At 39.9% G+C, this 22,457-nt stretch overlaps 1 protein-coding gene across 5 annotated transcripts in view; it reads right to left on the minus strand.

The window, feature by feature from the left end:
* Nucleotides 1-22,457, minus strand: part of NELL1 (neural EGFL like 1) — a 302,370-nt gene that overhangs the window by 101,647 nt on the left and 178,266 nt on the right. For 3 of the 5 annotated variants that reach the window (XM_052811478.1, XM_052811476.1, XM_052811474.1), the window contains exon 14: nt 17,953-18,075. The exons of the other annotated variants lie outside the window; for them this stretch is intronic. In XM_052811478.1, the coding sequence (XP_052667438.1) occupies nt 17,953-18,075 (123 nt within the window). The remainder of the gene's footprint in view (nt 1-17,952; nt 18,076-22,457) is intronic. 5 annotated transcript variants of the gene reach the window in all.

Here is a 22,457-nt window from a genome sequence, read left to right on the forward strand (position 1 = left end):
AAATTCTAACCTAAAAGACACTAAAGGGGCATTTCTTCCTAACAGTTTAGCATTTAGCTATTCATTTAATTTCACAGCATGTATTTTTCAAAAATCAATAAACCAAATACACTGAGGTATCCTTCTACCCAATCAGCTAAAAAGCAAGGCTAACCCCCAACATCACATGACAGCAAAAGAAATGCTCTCCTGGTGGTGAAGCAACATTTTATGTTGCCAGCTGGGACACTCGGGAGAAAAAGTGACCTTAATATACTCCTTTACTGGAGCTAGTGGAAAATAAATGCACTGAAACAGTTACTATGCTTCATTCTGTGGAAGAGCAAACCTAAAACCTTTGCTCTACAACTCAGTTAGCCGGTTGTTCCGTGAACCAATACAAAGGACACCCTCAGGACAGTCCACAGGTCCTGCCCTTTCAGCAGAGGCTCCTGGGCAATGATGGCAGCAATTTGGAAGTCACAAAGAAATGAGAAAAAAAAAAGAAGGAAAAATAAAAAAATCAAAGACAATCCGAAATAACTCCAAGGGCTAGAGTCTGTCCACTGACTGTGTCATTAAAATCAGAAGGGAAAATATAAGACAAGAAGGGAATGAGACAACTGCATTATGTTGCTTCCTTGGATTACCCTGTCTCCTGTTTCTCACCAGTCCACACGCTGCAGCGATGGCTGCGGGCAGTGACAGGCATTAGTAACAAACTCGCTTCCGTGCCCTTATTAACTGGTGTTCTAAGACACTGACAACAATGTGTACAAAATATAGTCTCCATTTCTTCTGTGTACAGAAGCATTGAACAACTGGAGAAGCTGGAGCTCCTGCAGGGCAGAGGAGACAATCTGGATCTGACCGATCCGATTGACTCGATGAGCAGACCGTGGAAGAGGTTTCCGTATCCGTCTCACGGAGCTACTGAACTTGCCCGATTCTCCTTCCGCCTATACATTTATCAAGTCAACGTTGATCACATTACACAAAAGCATACAGGGACCAAGCAACTCAGCAGTGGCAGAGCTCGCACAACCTGGATTTGAAGGGATCCCATGAAAAAGGCCAAGACAGCCCACCCGTATAGCCTGCATTCAACAAGCCAGGTTTAGTATCGCCCTCATCTGATCACTACAACCACTTACGGTTGGACTCGATGATCTTAAGGGTGTTTTCCAACCTAAACGATTCTCTGATTCTACAAACGCCACCACAAAAGCTGGTGTCGGTTTCAGAAAATTTGTCCTAACACAGAAATTGCATAGAATACATTATCAATATAGGGAAGTTATACAGCATAGCAAATGTCTCAGTCAAAAAACCAAAACATTAATAAATCATAGTTTTCCCTTGTCCCGAAATCCAAGTAATTGCTGTCACAATCACACACAACTCAGTGCAACAACACTGCAGTATTGGGCCTTACAGGCTTCCTAATAGATCATTTTGTGTTTTATTCTTATACTTACAGACAAAGTGGAAGCTATTCAAGTGACACAAGCCACGAAAGCTGCTCCACATCTTAAGAATTGATCACGGTATGCATTTAACTACACAATGAAAACAGTTTCATGTCAAAAGAAGCTAGAGTCAACTCTCTTTTTGATTTGTGGGTTATATAGTTCTCATTTCTTTTAAAGCAATTGACCAGCTCAACAAATTATTACTGTTTTGCACTGAAATGTACTTGAATTTCCTACATTTCATTTAACAATACAAATTCTGGCTTCTAACATACAGTTTTGAAGAAGCAGACTTGCAATAAAACTGTATTTTGGCAACGCAGCAGTCACAACACAAACATAACAGGAATATCGCAGTTGTGTTGCACAAATGCTTCTTTCAGCACTGCTCAAACGCACAGCTACGTAATGAGATTAATAAATACGATCTGCAACTGCTGAGGATCAGATTTGAACCTTCCAAATGTCTGCACTGATTTGGGGCTTGGAAAACAAAAATCACATTCAGCTTTGTGTTGGTTCAAACTTACAAGATCTATGCATCTTCACACTGTTTTATACCCACTACTCACTTCCCTGCATCCTTGAAATAACGCAATAAAAAGAGATTTCATGTCAGCTAGTCGACATTGCAAGTGAAATGCAAATAACCTTGCTAGCGGAAGATATTTTTATATGATCTATCACCAATATAATTACCATACATTCATGAGAAAGTCTCACCTGACTTACTGGAAGACTTTTCAAATTATTACAGTTTAATGAGAAATACCTAACGTGACTGAATAAGGCTGATTATTTAACCGGGGACTTTCACGAAAAGGCGGGCAGGCCGGGTTCAACAATAACTGGTAATTATATTAGCATCTTAGTTACATAAAAATAACAGCGGAAACATGACGGAAAATCTTAAATTGACTTCAGGTTACTAAATACAAAGAAAAAAAAATGGACCTCGCACAATGCTCCAGAGACCATCGCAGCACAATCCGAGCTGCCCACGATACTGGGCCACGCTCCACTGTGAGATGTGGAGATGGTCTCGGTCTTCTCCCTTTGCTAAGTGTAAGCGGAATTCAAATATCGTTGCATGAAAGTTTCTACTTTCCTCCTTTCTAGTAAGACCGCTTGCTTTTCCGACATTTCCACATCTACGGCCATTTATCACTGCGCACACACACTAAAAAGGCCGTGTTAAAGGCTCTGAACGTGTGTTCAACAGTCCTCAGGAACAAATGTCACCGTCCACATAAATGCCAATAACTGCCTGCATAGGCACCAACTTCAGGATCCTCCATCTACTGCACATTTTATAAACTAGTGTGTTACCAGCTGTAGGGTTAAAATCATTTCCCTTATATTACAAGTATTTTCATCCTTGTACAGCAGAGTCAGTCTGTGGATGAGAGAAGAGCTTAAGTGGCTCCGCTAAGTGGAGATAAATGTTGCTTTTGCAGTATGTTGAAGTTGCCAATATGAGACACATGAATGCAACCTATGGCACTTCAGAGCAATCAGTCCTGCAGAGCATTTCAGCACTGCAGCACGCTACAAATAAACAGTGGTGTCAGAAGAGCGCATGTATTCTTTAAATGGCACAAACAAATTCTTAACAAAGATGCTTTTTCTCGCGACACCTGCACAATTTCATGAGAAGTAACAGCTTAAGCTCTTGCAGCAGTTTGAAATATTATCTGTCAAATGTAATTTTCAAGGCAAGAACAGACTATCTGTCCTCTTATATATTACCTCATTAACATGTGCCTAGCATGCCTACCTGGAACAGATGGGAGCCTGACTGGACCTGTCTGGTATGACCTAGGAGACAGTTTACAAGGTTCATCAGGGTCACAGTGTCGGAAAGAACATTTAAGGTTTAAATAACAATTAAATAACTATATTCAGATGCAAATACACTATGCCAGGTTTGCTAATATTAAGCTCAGTCACATTCTACAGCACAGTTTATTTGCGCTGAAGGCCAGCATATTTCTCACTGACTGCTGGAACACAGCAATATAAAAGATTTTGAAGCCTATACAAAAATCACAGTTCAGAGCTTAGAAACACATCATAAAAGTACCTGAAATTATATTTCAAGATGTATATCATACTTCTGTTTAATGTGCAATCTTCAGTTTTAAGTACTCGACACAAAGAAACACTGCTTGCAAATTTCTAACATCTACCTTTATCAGTGACAGTTAATTACACTTGTTTTCACGCAATTGATTTCATGCATTAGGTATAATTTACTCTATCACTAGGTGTAACTCTCCCCAGTAGACATTCAGACCGATAGGAACAGTAACATAAGTAATACGTAAAGGAAAAACACATAGGGAAAGATACGAAAAAGCACTCGCAAGCCTCAAATGCAATGTGGACAGAACGTAGCCAACTATATCTGAAAATGCCATTCAGCATTCCTCCTCAGCTCGTCTCTCCAGCCTACCCACCGAGCCACATTAGAGATGCCAGGAACCTGTGTTTTGCACAGAAACCTTGAGACGACACATAAGCCTTTGGCACAGAATGAGGCGCTGTCACCTGGAGTAAGTGGAAAACAATCTGCCTCAGTCTGCGCAGACCCCCAACCCCAATGTCCTCATGCCCAAGTGTCCCAAGAGTCTACCAGGGAGTGCCACAGAAAGCACTGACTGCCACAAAGAGCCTCCTGCCTCACGGCACACAGGTCCACGCGAATCAAGGCGAGGGGGACATGCCATCACCGATGCCCTGCGTAATTTGCTGCTGAAGGTCTTGTCTGGGAGTTGCGGAAGCGTGAGGGTTAACTCTCTCACTCTAAAAGAAATGAAACCCAGAGCTCATTTGTTTCCAAAAAAAAAAAAAAAATTCCAAAAAACACCATGGCAAGGGAAGCAAGAGAGGTTTCCCGTCTTTATCACTCTCATCCCACAACTGAACACGTGGGAAACATGGGAGCAGAAAAGCAAGAGCACAGACGCATAACTCATAACTCCCTGTGTTAGTGGTTACAGCAAGCAGACGTAAGATGGGAAGTATATTGCCTGTCCTCCACTCCAGCTGTGTGCAGGTGATTTTTTGTTTCTTTTTCCTTCACCTGATGAACATTTAATGCAATGGGTGCAAATACTCAGTGGATCAAACTTTAACATCTGAGCTACTTCCGAATTCCAGTGCTTTTACAGCAGAAAAAGAATGAATAAATAAGTAATGGAGCACTCAAAATCACTTGGCAATAACCGTTAGCAACCACTTACAGATTCCCACTCATTTTTATTTTGGCTCCGACTACTTCTCTGTGATGCCACAGAAAATTAGTTTCTAAACCTTCTTCTAAGCCCACTCTATTTGCCAAGTATTCAAAGATAAGCGACAGGTGGATTTGGCTATTCAGTTATCCTTTCTTCAGATACGATGAATTCAACCTCCCCTTGATACCCACGGCAAAAGATGAATGCTCGCTGTCTGTGTTTATTCTAACCTGTGCGATATAAACACCGCAAAGCATATTCAGCATGAAACTAAAAAACTAAGTGCCTAATTATGCAAGTAGTCTCATTGGAGTCAATCATTTACTTTTAGTTAGACACATACCTTGCTCAGTCAGGTCTAAAATTACCACATTAAGAATTTTCTCACTTGCCTCTCTCCAAAGGCTAAGGGAATACTGCACTGTGCACGCAGGACTGATTTGATTACCTCAATCTTTTATTGGAAAATAACGTATGTCATGGCAATGTCAGACGACTATTGTTTCCTTTGTTCTGTTCAGAGGGAGGAAATAATAGGTGTCAGGAAAGCAGTACAGCCATGCGTCTCAGTAATAAAAGTGGCATATTAATGAGCATCCGTAAACCATTATAATTAATGCAGGGGAATGGATATTGCCTACTTAAACTCTGCAAGTGTTCTAGTAGCTCCACACCCAACTGCCATTTTATTCCATCCCAGGGCTTTCCACTCACAGCAGCTCCTTCGCAAAGCCATCAGACACTGCGAAATCATATGCTCGAGGGAATGGGTGGATACATTTTAATAGTACAAGTGACAGTGGAGAACAGTTATCCAGTCTGTTCATCAGTGGCAGCAAACGCGTGCCATAATCTATGGGAGGCATATACGTATACCCTTGAGGCTACAACATAATTAACGGGCTACAGGGGAAGACGGATAAAATGGACGTGCACAAAGATACGGATGCGTATTGCTTTTACTCTTTTAAACAACAAAGGTGCATTTGTGAATTTTACATCATTTTAAAATTTAAAGCCCTGCTTGATGTGCCTGTGTAGCACGTAGCCTTCAAATAAGTAGTCAGTTTTGAAGTTTAGCTTCAAAAATCCAGCCTGACAATTCCCGTCTTTAGGCACGCAACCGAAAAAAAAAAAAAAAAAAAAAAAAGAGAGAGAGAGAGAAAACTGCAAGCGCCATCAAGGTGACACACTAAGATACTTGAGTATTTATCAGCAGAATAACAACATAGGTCACGCAGCTCTAGCCCTTCAGGAATACCTAAATAAAAACTCTTAGTTTTTATGACATACAAATTGTTCATTTTTACTCTTGGATGACTGAATTTTAAATCACATTGAAAAGTGGGACCCCTTCAATTCCCACCTCTACTTGGTTTACTTTAACTTCTAATTCCCTCTGCACGTAATGTGTTCTAAGCTATTTTAACTCACATTCTTCTTGTAGTTCGTGTACTGAATTCACCTAATAATTCATTTTGATGATACAATCTTCAAAGCACCATTTGTTTTTTCTAGTAGGTTCTGCAATAGATTCTTTTTCACGTCAACATTTCTTTCAGGTACCATTCACAGTATACTGTTTAAGCTTGCCATTAGTCTTGTACTTAGCATATGCTCGCTTAGCATAGCCACATTTATTATTTTTATCGTTGAACACTTTAGATAAGAACTCTATACACACGCAGGGGTGCCTCAACTTTTCAGCATGTTGCAGAGGCTAAAACACCAGCACCACTGTGAAACAGCTGAACTGGAGACTCTTTCCAGATAAAAACATGCAAATTATCCCATCAAACATCCTGCATGGCTTCCAGACTTGCCGTTCCAGTGCCCAACCACTAAATGCAACCTCCAAAACTAGTAAGCCAGCCAATATAACTCATGCAAACAAAGTAAGCAATACCGACATGCAAGGCAATCCAAGTTTTCCATACTATAAAATACCATTTTCAGTAATGTGGTCAAGTAAACCATTTGTAATTAAGTTTTTCCTACGCTGGATATCTACCAGAAGCTGCGTTGTAGCAAAAAATCCATCTGTTTCTCAAAATAAGGAACAGGTAGGGTTTTTTGGTTTGGTTTTTTTTTGTTGTTGTTTTTTTTTCTAGACTCTCCCCTGTCCCTGGGCCCCCACTTTGAAACAGACATTTGAAGGATGTGCCTTTTGCCACATCTCTGAATCATCTCAGTTTGTAAATGTTTAATCACGCCCCCTTAATATTCTTCCAGCATTCATCACATTTCACGATGGTGCACGAGCCGCACCAAAGCAGGAGAGGACAAAGACACAGAGGAAGGGTGTAGGTGGGGAACAGAGGGAATGGGAAAACAACAAGGACTGCAGGAGCTGCAGAGAGGAAAGTCAACTGTAACACACTTGCCTAGGAACCTGGAACTGAACCCCTTGTCCCACATCCTCCTCCAATGGCAAGACCACAAAAAGTAATATCATCCTCCTCAAGTCATGGAAAAACATAAAAGAGTGTTACAGGCCCCTCCTGAAAACCCGGACAAATGCTCGAACAACTAAACCGCCACGCTACGCTGATAGCGGAGAGCTGATGTAAAGGCGGCTAAGGTACATTTTCACTCCGTTGCAATCATTTGATAAGAACAATACAGATTGGTTTCTGAAGGACCTGGTAACATCCTAAATTCAGTACAGATACTGGGACAGCAGCTAATAGTAATAGGATCACACAATGAACGGCAAAAATAATAAACACTGAATACCTACTTTCAGGACTTCAACTCCTTCACTGATTGATGTGTTTATACCGTGCACTGAACAAGGCAGAGGGACCAAAAAAACCCACACCACCTGTGATTTTATCAGTAAGGACTGTATTTCAGCAGTGGTTGCAAGTGATTTAAGACTGAACAGGTGACCTAAATTTTAAATATCCCCAAATGCTTGATTTTGGAGTCTTAATGTTTCTTTTGGTTTGATTCCTTAGGTATTTTTAAAATACTTTTGATAGTTTATGTGGAGAAATCACAGCCCAATGGTTTAGAAACAGACCTGTCAGTCTGGGAACGGCGTCTGAATCCTGGATCAGGTACTGACTGTGTGTGTCACATTTGACAAATCACTTAACGTTTTTACCTTGGTTTACCGTAGTGTGGGAAATTCATAGGAACAGAAGGCTGAAAGAAGTTTTCTGGCTGGAGTCTATTCCACTGCTATGGTAAAGAACAGCCCCGCAAACCCCCTCTGAAAATCTCAGTGACCCCTTTGTACAAATAAAAAGTACATAAATAAATGGCTAATATTATCCTTACCAAAAAGGGATTGCTCTAATAACAATCTCAGCCAGAACAACATAAAAATAAATCAACTAGGTCATTCCAGAGGGCCTACTAGCCCAGCATCCTCTCTCTTACTACAGTCCATAACGAATGTCAAGGGAAAGAACAGGGCAAGGATCTTGTGACACTTCCTAAGGATTCCCCATGACCTTCCTCAAACCAAATACTGTGCATCCACTGATTGGGATTTTCTTCCTATGCGCAGCAGCTTTTTCAATCTGTCTAGCCTCCTCACCACCCTGTGACCAAGGGATCGCCACATTAATTATGTATTGTGTGAAAAAGTACTTCCTTCTGCATTGGGGTGACAGCACTGTAGCACTCCTGTTGCCAAAAATAACAACTGCAATGCTCTTATTTTACACTTGGGTAAAATATTTACATGTTCAGTTTTCAATATTGTTTGGTTATACTCTACAGGGAATAGAAAGAATTTCATGGTTTTGGCATCCTCCTGCCTTTTAATGTGCCTGTTCCGTATACGTTAATCCTGCAACGGTTGCACACTGTAACTGATTTCACAAGAGAGAGCGAGCCCAGTGCTGCTACTGTGCTCCTATTGCAGCACAGAGTCAAGCCAAAGCTGCAATAGGCTTTGTGCAGTGATATATTTCAAGATGCTCTTGCTGAACTGATTTTTCCCACCCACCATGAAAAAATAAGTACTTTGTTCCAAATAATGGCATGGCAAGCTCCTAGGCAGGCCAGGAGAGTCACAGATCTAAACAGACTGGGTTTCACACATCATAAGGATTACAAGTTTAAAGCAGACAGTACTGCAGACCAAATGACTGACCATGGTGTCTAGTCCTCTACTGTCAAAAAAGCAGCAGAGCATCGCGAATAAGATCTTTGAACGAAGGGTGTGTTTGAAGACTTAATAATTGATATTTTTTGTTCCAACTTTAGATTTTAATACTGCAGGAGGGAAGAAAAAAGTACTAATTCGGGGGACTTGAACGAACCACTCTAGCAACATTAGAAAGCTGCTGCTTGACTTCAGGAGACTCTGGATTCGGCTCCTCAAGGGGTTCTGGGACAGAGACCTGCTGCAGGCAGGAGGAGTTACTGATTGAGGTGACCTCAAACAGAGTGTAGAAAATACAATGTAAGGTGCAGACATTAAAGTAAAATCTTCACATTTTTGCTTTTACTAACTATTCTTTTAAAAGAGAAAGCAATTAATATTGAAATAGTCCCATGTTCCTATACAACCCAGTTTTACTGTGCAGGCGATTGTGGGGAACATACCTGTTAACTTGTCATCACCTTGTGTATTAGGTTTGCGTGGCAAGGGGGTTTTTTTTGGGGGGGGGGGCTACAGGGGTAGCTTCTGTGAGAAGCTGCGAGAAGTTTCCCCCTTGTCCGACAGAGCCAATGCCAGCCGGCTCCAACATGGACCCACCGCTGGCCAAGGCTGAGCCCATCAGCAACAGTGGCAGGGCCTCTCTGATAACGTATTTAAGAAGAGGGGGGAAAAAAAACCCTGTGCAACTGCAGCCAGGAAAGAGGAGTGAGAACATGTGAGAGAAAGAACTGTGCAGACCCCCAGGTCAGTGAAGAAGGAGGGGGGAGAAGATGATCCAGGCGCCGGAGCAGAGATTCCCCTGCAGCCCGTGGGGAAGACCACGGGGAGGCAGGCTGTCCCCCTGCAGCCCAGGGAGGTCCACGGTGGAGCAGATCTCCACCTGCAGCCCGGGGAGGACCCCACGCCAGAGCAGGGGGATGCCCGAAGGAGGCTGTGACCCCGTGGGAAGCCCGCGCTGGAGCAGGCTCCTGGCAGGACCTGAGGCCCCGTGGAGAGAGGAGCCCAGGCTGGAGCAGGTTTGCTGGCAGGACTTGTGACCCTGCAGGGGACCCACGCTGGAGCAGGCTGTGCCTGAAGGACTGCAGCCCATGGGAGGGACCCACGCTGGAGCAGTTCGTGAAGAACTGCAGCCTGTGGGAAGGATCCACATTGGAGAAATTTGTGAAGGACTGTGTCCCGTGGGAAGGACCCCACGCTGGAACAGGGAAGAGTGTGAGGAGTCCTGTCCCTGAGGAGGAAGGAGCGGCAGAGACGACGTGTGATGAACTGACCCCAACCCCCATTCCCCATCCTCCTGTGTTGCTGGCAGGGTAGGAGGTAGAGAATTTGTGAGTGAAGCTGTGCCTGGGAATAAGGGAGGGGTTGGGGGAAGGTGTTTTAAGATTTGGGTTTTACTTCTCATTACCATACTCTGATTTGATTGCTAATAAATTAAACTAGTTTCCCCAAGTCGAGTCTGTTTTGCCCGTGATGGTAATTGGCGAGTGATCTCTCCCTGTCCTCCTCTCGACCCACGAGAGCCTTTTGTTATATTTTGTCTCCCCTGTCCAGCCGAGGGGGACGGTGATAGAGCAGCTTTGGTGGGCACCTGGTGTCTAGCCAGGGTCAACCCACCACACTTTGTAATTCTTTTGTACATGCCATATAGGACCATGATCCTAGAGGGAACTGCTGATTCTAAACAAACAAATGTAAACCAAAGCAGTAGGACACAATAAGCAACTAAGTCAATGAGAGAATCTCTGATTCAGAATGTGAACCTAGGAACCCTCATAAACATTCATGAGTAGGTCTGATGAGCTCTTTAGACTTACTCATACGAGCAGAAGAACCTGTCAGATGAAGTTTTAAAATATTTCAGGTAACTACAGTGTTTCCTTCCTTTTATGCAGATAAAACAATTGCTCTGGACTGGACCATTTCTTCAGCAAGCATGAATCAGCACTACACTTTTTAAATTAGCTATAAATCTAGTGCAGGGAGACAATCTATGACAGCAAACAGATCAGGATCTGGATTCTGACAAGTTACATTAAACATGGTTTTTAAATCATCTATTTCCATAACTGATGTACATTCTAAATCATCTTGAACAATCTCGCACACAGAACAGGATCCAATCAGCAGGAAATATTGTGCCCTTAGTGAGGCTGTAAAATTGAACCGCATAGCGGTGGATATGTATAGCTTAGCTCTTAATACAAAACTAATTACGCCTGAATTTCAGCATCTCACACGACTAAATTTAGGTGATGACGTTCTAAGGGCAAGAAAAAATTATCATAAATCATCTTAATTTAATCAAAATTGTTTTAAATCAGAGTCCCAAACCAAAACAAGAACAACATTTGCAGTGAAGGACCTTAAAAAGTATGTGGCAAATAATTTACAAAGGGAGTTTATAGAACTCAAAATCCAGACACAAACATAGCAATTATAACAAACGTGCACACTTGATAACTATCTAATCATGAACAAAAATACAAATATTCTTACATTAAAACTTCAGTACTATTGAAAATTTAGTGGTTTCAATCATACTGTCTTGATTCTGACTCCAACCATGCTAGTTTTAGAATGAAAAATCTGTAAGAATTCTAATTGCGCTGTTGTGTAACTCTGTATTGGGTTAAAATTATTAAATCGGTTACATCTAGAATGCTTCACCCAAAAAGTGTGACTATCCAGCATCTTACGTTTGCCATGGCATTTTCCGCATGTGCCAAGTGACACCAAAATGCATGCGAATGCACTTATCTGCTTTTGCAGCGATTTATTCACTATGTATTAGGTATAAAAAAAACTACACAAAGCTCAAGACTGTGAAGAATGAAGATGAGAATCTCAGCACGAGTCAAAACTCCCATCTTTTCTTGAGATTTGTGAATATTACACCAAAGCAGCAATTAAAGCCATGATAAGGCACATCAACCATTCAAAGCCTTACAGCTACAAAAATCGAAGGCTATAGGGAAAGACGTGTTTGTTCCTTTCCACTTTAGTCTCGGCCTACATATTATTCATAACGTACTCCAATGCTCCATAAAGACTTTCAACTCCACCTCCAACAGACACACGTACATGCAAAAAACATAAACCTAAGTGGCAGTTAGTCACCTTACAGTGATCTGATATGCTTTAATATCAAGATATCAGCACGTCTGACTGTCTCACATTGCTGGCATTTAAAGTTAATCTACCTTAGCATTGCTGATGTCAATGTAAAAGGGACACAAAAAGCAGACAACCCAGCACAGAAATAACCACAGACTATTTTTTTTTTCTTCTTTAGCTCTTACTAAAAATACTCTTGAGTATTTTTCATAGCAGGTGAAATTTCCTAACAGAGGAAAATTTCTTTGCCTTTAGTCATCCATTTACTACACCATCGCTATACTGCCTACACGTTGGAAGATAGACAATTTCCTTCATGGGCACGTCTTTCAGATTATTAAATATATTTCAGACTAAGAATTACTTTAAAAAAGAAATACCTGCTTGGAAACAAAGAAGAAAGCTGCAATGAAAGAAAGCTCTGAGACTGCCATTTGTTAAAACGACACATCCATCCAATTACAATTTGTGATTAAAACAATGTAAAATAGGCTAACTTACTGATTTACATCAAACAGAAGCAATTTTCAAGCCTGTGACGTACTCTGGTAATCAGTAAACATTCTGAGTGTATTATGAACAAAGACTCCATATGATTACTCTCATTACCTTACAAAAGATAGGAGTATCTGTTCAAAATCTGGTTAATTTTCATATCAGGTTCCCAACATGTTATTCATGAAGTGACCAGTAAGTTCATCAGTAACAACCGCACTCCCAAACACACCTTCCAGGGCAAATATACACAAAGAACTACAGTACAATTAAGAAACTAATGCGGACTTCCAGATTACACCAGAAGAACTGAGTCACTGAAAAAGAATGGCTTTCATCTTTAAGACTCCACCATACACCGAGTTGTAATCCCTTAAGTGTCTCCTGTGAAATGCTTCAGAAGAATGTAACGGGGGGGGGGGGAGGAGGGGGAAATCATATTCTGTACTCTGGCAGAAATAAACCATTCTACAGCCTGAATACTGATTAGAATAAACACTGTTTTGATTTTTATTTCACAATACCTAATGTTTCTCTGCCCAGGCATCAGTCATATCTCACACATTTGTTTTAAGGTTTATGACTGTAACTAAATCCACCTCATTTAATCATTCTAATAAATCTACACTTCAGTAGAAACCACTAAATGAGATATTAATAGCACACTAAATATACCTGTTAGACAGACTACACAAGTAAAATACAAAAGTACAATGAAAAATATTTGCACTTAAGTGCTGGCCTTCTGTTCATTGCCCGCTACAGAGATATACGAAAAAAAAGATTAACAAACACACCCTGTCTGTGTTTCAAAAGAATTACTCCTGTTTACCACCCAAGTATATTCAAGGCTACTTCTATTTTTCTGAATATATAAGGACTTCTATGGGCAGAATTTATACTTTAAAACAAACATTTGGAACAAAATACCAAGAGCTAGGACAAGGCTTGTATACTACACGTAGGTCTCCTTGTACAAAAGAAAACAACCGATTGCAACAAAACCTTGATGGTGACTTGTGCATTGTTCGCGCTGAAAAGTCAGATCTATAGTCCCTACAAAATCTGATGGGTGGGGTTTTGTTTGTTTGTTTTAAGGCATTTAATCCCAAATGTCATCAATTATTTTAGGAAACCTGCTGATGTTTCAATATACCTTGGCTCCTTCCTTTGATTTCAGTCTGTGGTACAAGGCGTGAGCTCTGTAATAAACTTCTGCTAAACTGTAGGACTGTACGTCCCACAGCAAATATTCTCTAGCTTCCATCTCGCTACGGTAAAGTAGATGGTGGAGCACGAGGTCCTTTATGTTTTAACAAACGCCACATCCCACTTCAACACGTCACATCCACAGCATGTGGTGCAAGGCTGCCAAGTGGAACTGGAACTAGAACTTATCAAGACAAAAAGCAGAGAACTATGTTTTCCCTGTACGCATTTTCCAGCCTCCCAGATTCCAGCCCCGCTAAGATTTCACGCAGAAACACTGCAACAGTACACACACCAAGAGCCTTTATAGTCTAAATATGGTATTTGTCTCTGTATTCAATATCCCTAGTTCTTCAGCTAGAGTCACGACAGGGAGTTTTACTCATTTTATACATGACAGAGCTTTACTCTCACACACACAACCCTGTCTACAGGTGACGGGTTATTCATAAACCTGGCTGTCCTAGGAAAATAAGACTTCTTTCATCTAATCACTGCCACTAAACACCGATTTCCTACAAGGTCCATCCTGACAGGCACACTGCAAAGTGCAATGTTGTACCAGGTAGTCATTTGCCCACCACACTTTTTTTTTTTTTTTTTTTTTTTTTTTTTAAACAACTGGAACACTCAGTTGCTAAACCATCTTTTATTACCTTTCCCTTCCACCCTAAATTAATTGCCTTTATGGTACACTATTAAATCCTATCCTGAAGTTTAGTGAAATTGCTCCAATTGTCCTTACTGCACCCTCACCTATGAATTCTGTATTTCATGTACATAATTCAAGTAAAAGGGCATGGCATGAGTCTTCTGTTACCCACCTACAACTTCTTCTATTTCCCGAATCACTCTTAGTTCTTTTGAATTTTTTCAAAGTTTCCTTCATAGAAAAGAGCAACTTAACAAATCTGTAGATTCAGAATCTCTATTCAACTAGTTATACCTCTGTCCTCTGCCTTTAATGCTTTCTTCAGGCAAAGATCTCCCTATTTTACTTTTCATTTTCTGAAGAAATCCTAAGATATAATCTATCTGATTCTGGGTCCAGTATTCTGTCAAATTTACTAATGGTGATGGCACAGCATTGTCCTGCCTTGTCATTTCAGCTCATCTCAGCCTCATTCTGTTCTGATCTATTGCCAAAATTTCAGTGCTTTTCTGATGTGCTAAAGCCCACTTCTTACAGTGAAATTGAGAGCATCCATAGTAAATAAGTCTTATTTGTCTCTATTATACAGTCTCACAGTCTAGATATTGGTAACTACGTATTTATAAAGATTTTCCTGTGTTCATCTCCACTTCTCTTTCCATTTTTATGTCACTTAAACTATGGCAGTATCTATTTTAATGCAGAAGTGCATTTGGTCTCTGTCTGCGCTCTTTTCCACACCTTCCTTCATGACAGTTTCCACATCTAGTTTGACACAATCCAGTCCTTAATTACATAGTCTAGTCTACCACATTTACAGTAAAGCAATTCCTTATGCATGAGATTTATTTTTCTACTCAAGTATGACAGCCTGATTATACAGATTTTTTTTTTTACATATTTGCTTTCCTCTCCAACATTTGTTTTTTGTTTTTATTTCTAAATCCCCGGAAAACATAATATTCATATCCAGATTATTTCTGTCCTTTTTATTTCTCCATAACTTTTCACAAAAAATGCAAACATCACAAAGTCCTGCCAGAGTCATTTCATTATGTTTACCAGTAGTTCACCAGGCAATTTCATTTAACTACACATACATCTTCTTTTCTAAAATACAAGTAACAGCATTCTGGTTTTATTATAAAGGCTACTACAGTGTTATCCAGTAAATTCAAGAAGGAACATTACTCTGATTTTATTTTTTATAACATTGCTAAAATAGATTGTTGAAATAGATTGTAGAATCAGGCACAAAGCCAGTCCTTTTCTCTCATCATGAAATTACTATTTTTCTATTTATGGTTTTGTTGGACAATATTAGCAAGATTTCTTATTGAACTGCAGAGATAGGTTATTTCAGAAGTAGTCGGAACAACTGTTTTGTGTATGCGCACATCTATAACATGTAAACATTTATAAAGCACTTACAGATGACTCAAGCAGAAATGTTTATCATATCTTCAGACAGTACTACATTAAACTTATCACCTTGGCTTATATCTATTTTTTTCCAATCTATATTGCCTGAAGATAAAGCCCCAAAACATTACTACAAGACAACATAAGCCGTTTATAGTTGTCCCGACACGTTCACACCTCTTTCCTTGTGCCAACCCTAGCATTTGCGCAAGGAAACTGCTATGACTGGTAACTTACAACGTACCACCATTAAACTTGGTAAAAAAAGAGGCAAAAGTGGTGTTTCTGGTGCTACCATGGGCAGAATGGGAACGTTTCCTAAATTGGCAGTCCAGACTTGTAAAAACCTCAAGCGACCGCAGGACCACAGGCTGAGAAACTCAGACCACTATTTTACACTGAGTGTTTCATTATTTACTAAAATGCACACTATTCTAATATTAGCTGGTTTGCAGTAGTAACTAGTCCATGCAGTGCCGCATTATTCTTATCCCTAGTGACTTTCATAATTATTAGACTTGCAAACCCCTTTCTACAATCTCCAGTTTTTTCAATTTATGCTTCCCAGTCAGAATATAAGAATGCACTTTGGTTCCTCTATTTCCATGTACATCTATCTCAAAAAGGCAACTATAACTACATTCGCATGTGCAATTCAAGGCATACTAAAAAATATATGTGATATATATTTTACCTACAACACGGATTTCAACAGAACTTTGAGGGTAAAAACATTATTGCATTTCTCCAGTGCAATTTCATTAGTTCAACGTTACTGGACGAATAAATACGCAATAAGAGTTTCGCTTTGAGTTTTTGGTACATTAAACCAAATATCCAGGTGTGCCAATGACAAAAACCAATGTGAAAACATGTTTTTTATGAACTAATCCAAACATTCCTGTTTCAAAGAAATATGATTAAGGGATGGTCTTGTTGTATTACCCTCGGAAAAAAAAAAAGGTATCACAGACAGGCTGTTCACTCAGACTTCCCTCAAACTATAGTTGTCTGTGCTGCAATTTACATTTACTGTAATCAAAGACTGAAAACATATTACAATAAATTTGTCCCCAGTATCACCTGTTGACCTTCAATATAGACAGATGAAGGTTTAACTTGCCCACCATTTTCATAACATTTTTGTATTCCTTCTTAAATCTTTACAAACCATTTTTCAGTTTTAAATACAGGGATGCTCTTGGGCAGATGGACAGTACCCAAAGAAAGTCATACCAAAAAGCAATCAGATGGTATATGCTAATTCAGCAGTTGACAGGCTAATCTTGGTGAAGAACTTGAGCTTGAAACAGAAATGACATCAATCTTCTTTATCCTTTAAGGAATTGCTTGGCCAATTTACAATATTCTGAAAAATTAATATCCAGCCTCTTATGCCCCCAACCTGTACAGAATATTTTACCCAGTACATTCCTCAATTTAAATAGTTGTCATTGAAAGAAAAAAAAAAAAGTTAGTTTTCTATTACTGCAATTCTGTTCAGAAAGTCAGAAAGTATGCAATCCCGGACAAGACAAAAAATAGCTTTTTATGAGACAAATAATTCATAAACACGAGTTACAACTCAATAGTACTTCATGACATAGCCCTCACTAAGCCAACTATTTAATAAATTTCCTCCTCTGTCTTTATGTAAGATATTTGCTTCTCTTTCTCTACTGAAACAAAAACAAAACACCCCACCCTAAATAAATGACCTACCACTTCACAGAAGGCATGGCTGGCTATCAGTATTTCTTGTTTACATAACTGAGAAGTCTTCAAAGTACACATTTAAAGGTAAAGTTTTTAAAAAAATAAAATCTCTATTCTGGTGTGAGTAGTCAAATAACAACCATATGATGTTAACATAAAAGACAATTATCCCAATTTAAAAGGCATCTGATTAAATTTTAAAAGCCAAAGGTGACAGCACATGCCATCCACAGTTTATAAAACAATGAACATTACTTAAAAGCTTAATGATACTAGCTCAAATGATGGTATTTGGTGACAGAAAATGAAAAGTTCTTTTCTTCTAGCATTCCAAAAAATATTTCCTTCTTGCCGAGAAGTTATGCACAAATCAATTCCCATCATCTCCATGCATACTCCATTTGCCAGATGATAGATGTTACAGCAAATCATTGACAGAATCCAGCCATCACAAGTTACCAGAACGTAGGTGACTGTCAGAAAATATTAATAAAGTCTGCCACTTTTATGGTGTTTCTAGAGTAACAGACTTACCTCGGCAGATGGTCCCGTTCCCCACATATCCAGGTTTGCAGGTGCAGCTATGTCCCCTGACAGTGTTAGTACAGATTGCATTCTCATCACAGTTATGCTGTCCGCTGCCACACTCATCATGCTCTACAAGGGGGGAAAAAAAAAAAAAAAGGAAAAAAAAAATTCAAGAGAGACAGTGAGCTTTTCAGTGTGATGATGGGGCATTTGAAAAGCAAGTGGAATAACAAGGTTGCCACAACGGCTGAATGCTGGGAGTTTGGTGTGCGAGTCAGCTATGGGTCTGCTTCAATTACAAAACTCAACAACGTGTGCGTGGTGACAGTAGATTATTTAGGTCCAAAAACAGGAAAAAAAGAATCCATGAGGAGGCAAAGTACGGCTATGACAAAAACACATGAAGAAGATTATCTCAGAAAAATATCTGCTGTGAAGACTAACCCGTACATCACCGTCCATCACCAACAGCAATAAGCATAAATACAAGGCAAGCGAACACAAGAGGGGCCCTAACAGCATGCCCTTTAAATACACAGTTCAGTTGTCACAACCACTTGCTGTAATGCATGCTGAGCTGACTCCTCCTCTAATAGCATGTAATAACATTTTACAGTTTTAGAGCACCGTTCATGCCATCGAACCCCAAAGAGGCTCCCAGACAAATGGGCCATATTTTCCTTTCATCCAGCAACTCTAACTGCTGCCACTGAGCTTAATTTGCTGCAGCTCCTGCACTTTACTCTCCTGCTACATTTTGTTCTAGTAAAGCATCAGTTAGAGGTGGTGAGCTACCTGACCCTGAAGTTTCTCACTTCTTCCTGCAATTACTAGGAGCTTCCCTCATGCAGTAGGATTGCAAAAAGAACACCTGAATATTCTATGCTTTTGCACTGTGGATTTACAGTTTTGTTCAGTGGAATCAAGAGGATGCAAGGAAATTTCTTAAAACCGTACAAAGGACAACAGACATAATAAAAAATCGAATGTGGAACCCTTCTTGGTAGTCTTCATTTATGCAACTACAATCATCGGGCTAGTATCCATACGCTGAGAGCTAAAAGTATGCATTTCTGGAATTAAGGATTTGCTTAAATATACCAGTGAATAAGAGGGGTTCAAAGGACTACAGACTAAATTTAGCCTTCTATAGACCACAGAGAAAGGTAGTGCCTCTAAAACACAAGAAAAACGCCCATTTTTACAGACTCTGAATTCAGACCTTTGGAAGAGCCTCTCCATTGAGAGCAACAGGATCAAAGGCTTCGCCAGGCTAAAGTTAACCTCTGCAATGTCCTCACTTTGCCATAGTATAGAATGGCAGCCAATTTCAAGATAACTCAGGACACATTTAGATTTGAACGGTGGATTCCAAGGAAACCTTCAAACCACATACTTCTGGAATACTGTGGATAACTGTTTGCAGAACATATATCCGACATACATTTCCTATTTTTCAAATACATTTGACAGCAAAATGATATGGGTTGCAACCATTTTCTTTTAAAGAGCATCAAAGCGATGTATCACTCGCTCCCTCTTTGATTTTAGCAAGAAACTCTCACACAAATGTGCCTGGCTTTAGCTGATAAATTCAGGCTTACATTTATACTTGTTAGTTGACGCTGGTCCCTAGCTCTGCTTGGTAATTTACTTCAGCTCCTTGCCAATTTTCAGAAGCCTAACATATTCTGAATGCCAGGCTTCTTCAAGGACCGCCTGTTCTCTCCTTCATCTTTTAAGAAACTGTACCACAGCCTGATTCTTGCCACTCTGGTCTCACGGTGCTCACGCTGCTGGGTCAGCCACAAAAAAGTATCGAGCCACCCTCCAAGGAAGTGCTTAGCAGGCAGTTGAACGATGCTTTCTTTTAAGAGACACCCTCTCCATAATCTCTCCCTCCTCTTACTACTTTTATTAGTTATTGCCATTAGCTTTCATGTGTTTGTATTCAAACTATAATGAGAATGCCTTTGCGATAGGCTCGTGTACACACAAGAACATTCCTACTCAAACAATTGCCAAAATTAGTCGATTACCTTCTCAGCACCTCAAGTATAAACAAAAGATTTCCCAGTGGTTACATACGTGTTTTGCCAAAATACACCAGAGATTATACTCTGCCATGTTGTTCTAGGACTTTGGTAATGTAAATCATTGTATTTACCACTCCTGCAGATGTACAGATGCTGGCAATATTGAAAGATTTAGCACTGACAAAGCTGCTTTCCCACAGCCGTACTTAAAGCAGAGGTCAACTTCTTCTGAGCCGATATAATTTGAACAGTTAGCAACAAATCTGACCATGGGAACCTGCCCTTCACGAGACATCCTGGTGCTGCTAGCGCAAGGAGGACTAAGGGAACCTCGTCTGCATGAGGAATCTCAAGATTTTTTAGCAGCAATATGGCTGCAACGATGGGAACTTTAAATGAAGTTTTCCCTGGTGTAGAGATGTCTATAGATGATGTTGCTACAGGCCTAATAAGAATGAGAAAGCATTGATTTTCTGTCAAGGTACAAAAATCTTTTAGTCCGGATGGAAAAATCCTTAAGATTCTGTCAGTAGTGAGTTATCTTGGGTTTCCTTCTCCCTCAGAAGAGATCATCCTTTGGAGCACTTGGTGTTCGCATTGGGAAGCGAGCGTGGAAAGCGGGCTCACGTTTTGTTTAAAATCAGAGAAGATTATGACTAATTTGCAAAGAACATGGCTTTCTTGCACACATCGCTTTCCAAAATCCCCCATTCAAGTACATCAGACAGAACCTGCTTTTGCTTTAATGTTATGTAAATACTACCTGACTAGACAGCAATCAAAGATTGGAAGAGAAGGATGCTGTGAAACAAGTGAAAGGAGTCACAAACGGTATCGTTCCAAAGCACCAAAGAGGTTACAGCGAGACAAAAATCTCAAACTCGTATCTTATTTTGACAATTTCCCTTTCAGCTGAAAATGAGAAGCACAAGAAAGGGGACTCTCAAAGACAAAAACAAAAGTAATTTTTAATTTTTTTATACACATATATATATGTACGTAGATATAAATAAATATGCTGCCATGCTCAGGAATGAAACTGTCATCATTAAGTTTGACTCAAATCATCCATCTCTCTGCGACTTCTATGTGTTATATAATATGCACAAAAGGAGTTTATGATCAAAGACAAAGAGAACTGGCAGGTTTACTGAGAAGGACAGAACTGTAGGGTGCAATTCCCTGACCCAACACTCATTCCCCTGGACTATTAATATCCATTTCAAGAAACAAGTACCATTTCAGAACAGTTACAACAGCAGCACCATTCTTTGCTTATAGACAAGTTAGTTTGTTTATGAAATCTCTGTAAATTATCTTCAGCATTAGTGTTTCTGTTAGTCAGGGATCCTGGTTATTGCCACCTCTGTGCTTTGTCTGCGGTAAAGCCAAGAGAACAGTTGCTTTTTCATGCCTCTGTTTCCCTCTATAAAACGAGGGTATTACAAGATTCTTTTTTTTTTTTTTTTGCCCCTAGTACTTGTCATTCTTCCGAAATCCTCAAATACTAAAGATTTTACAGAAAATTAAAGGATATCTATCTTCTACTGCAAAAAAGAAAGAATCAAATATCAACTGCTGGTGTACCTTCTACTTTATTTTTCCCGCAAGCAGAGATGAAGTATGAAAGGACACATCACCTCTGAAGCTACCGCTCACCTGTCCCTGTTTCCTAGCCACCAAGCAACAGCTAAAGCCAGCAAACTACACATTCAAACCTAACATTTTCCTTCTGGATAAAAACCTTCGAGAACTTCCAAAAGCTTTCACAAACTTTTCCAAAATCCTCAAGAGTATCTTATTTTCTGAGTTCACACCTGAACCAGGCCAGCTTGTGAAGCAATGACTATAAAGTTCATTCTTTCCTCAGCCTTTATTTGAGGGTGGCCATCTGCCTCAGAAAACCCATGAAAGCCCACTGGTAAGAAATTAGTTATCCTTTTACAGAAACATATCTCTGCCACCTGCGTTGTATGAGACTGTGGAATCGTGACAAGTACCAACTGGGGGCGTCCTCTATGCATACATTAAGCAATGCTTCCGTTTCGAAGAACTAAGGCCTTTAAAACAAAATCTCTATAGAAAACTTCTATCTGAAAAAGCTGTGACTGGGAAGTCAAGCCTGGTTGTCTGCTTGCCTCAGGCAACTGAAATTGCATCAACTTGAACAGAAGTCCACCCTGACAGCACTACAGGTCTGGGGACACTGACGTTTATACACGGGTAGTGTTACATGACAGCACGTGCGCAGTGGTTGAAGATAAGTGTTACAGTTATCTCTGCTTTGTTCACAGGCAACCTAATAAAAATAAGTTTATCTTGATGATTAGAATACGCAGGAGCTGTCTGATAGAATTCATTTCAATATTACATGGCCTTACAGAGATAACAATCACATAAAAAGCAAAGTTAATTCACCAGAAAATAGTTTCAAGTAGATGGTTAGTTGCACATCCTATTATAAGAAGCACCAAT

Source organism: Harpia harpyja, chromosome 16 (assembly GCF_026419915.1).
Source record: "Harpia harpyja isolate bHarHar1 chromosome 16, bHarHar1 primary haplotype, whole genome shotgun sequence".
Classification (NCBI taxonomy): Eukaryota; Metazoa; Chordata; class Aves; order Accipitriformes; family Accipitridae; genus Harpia; species Harpia harpyja.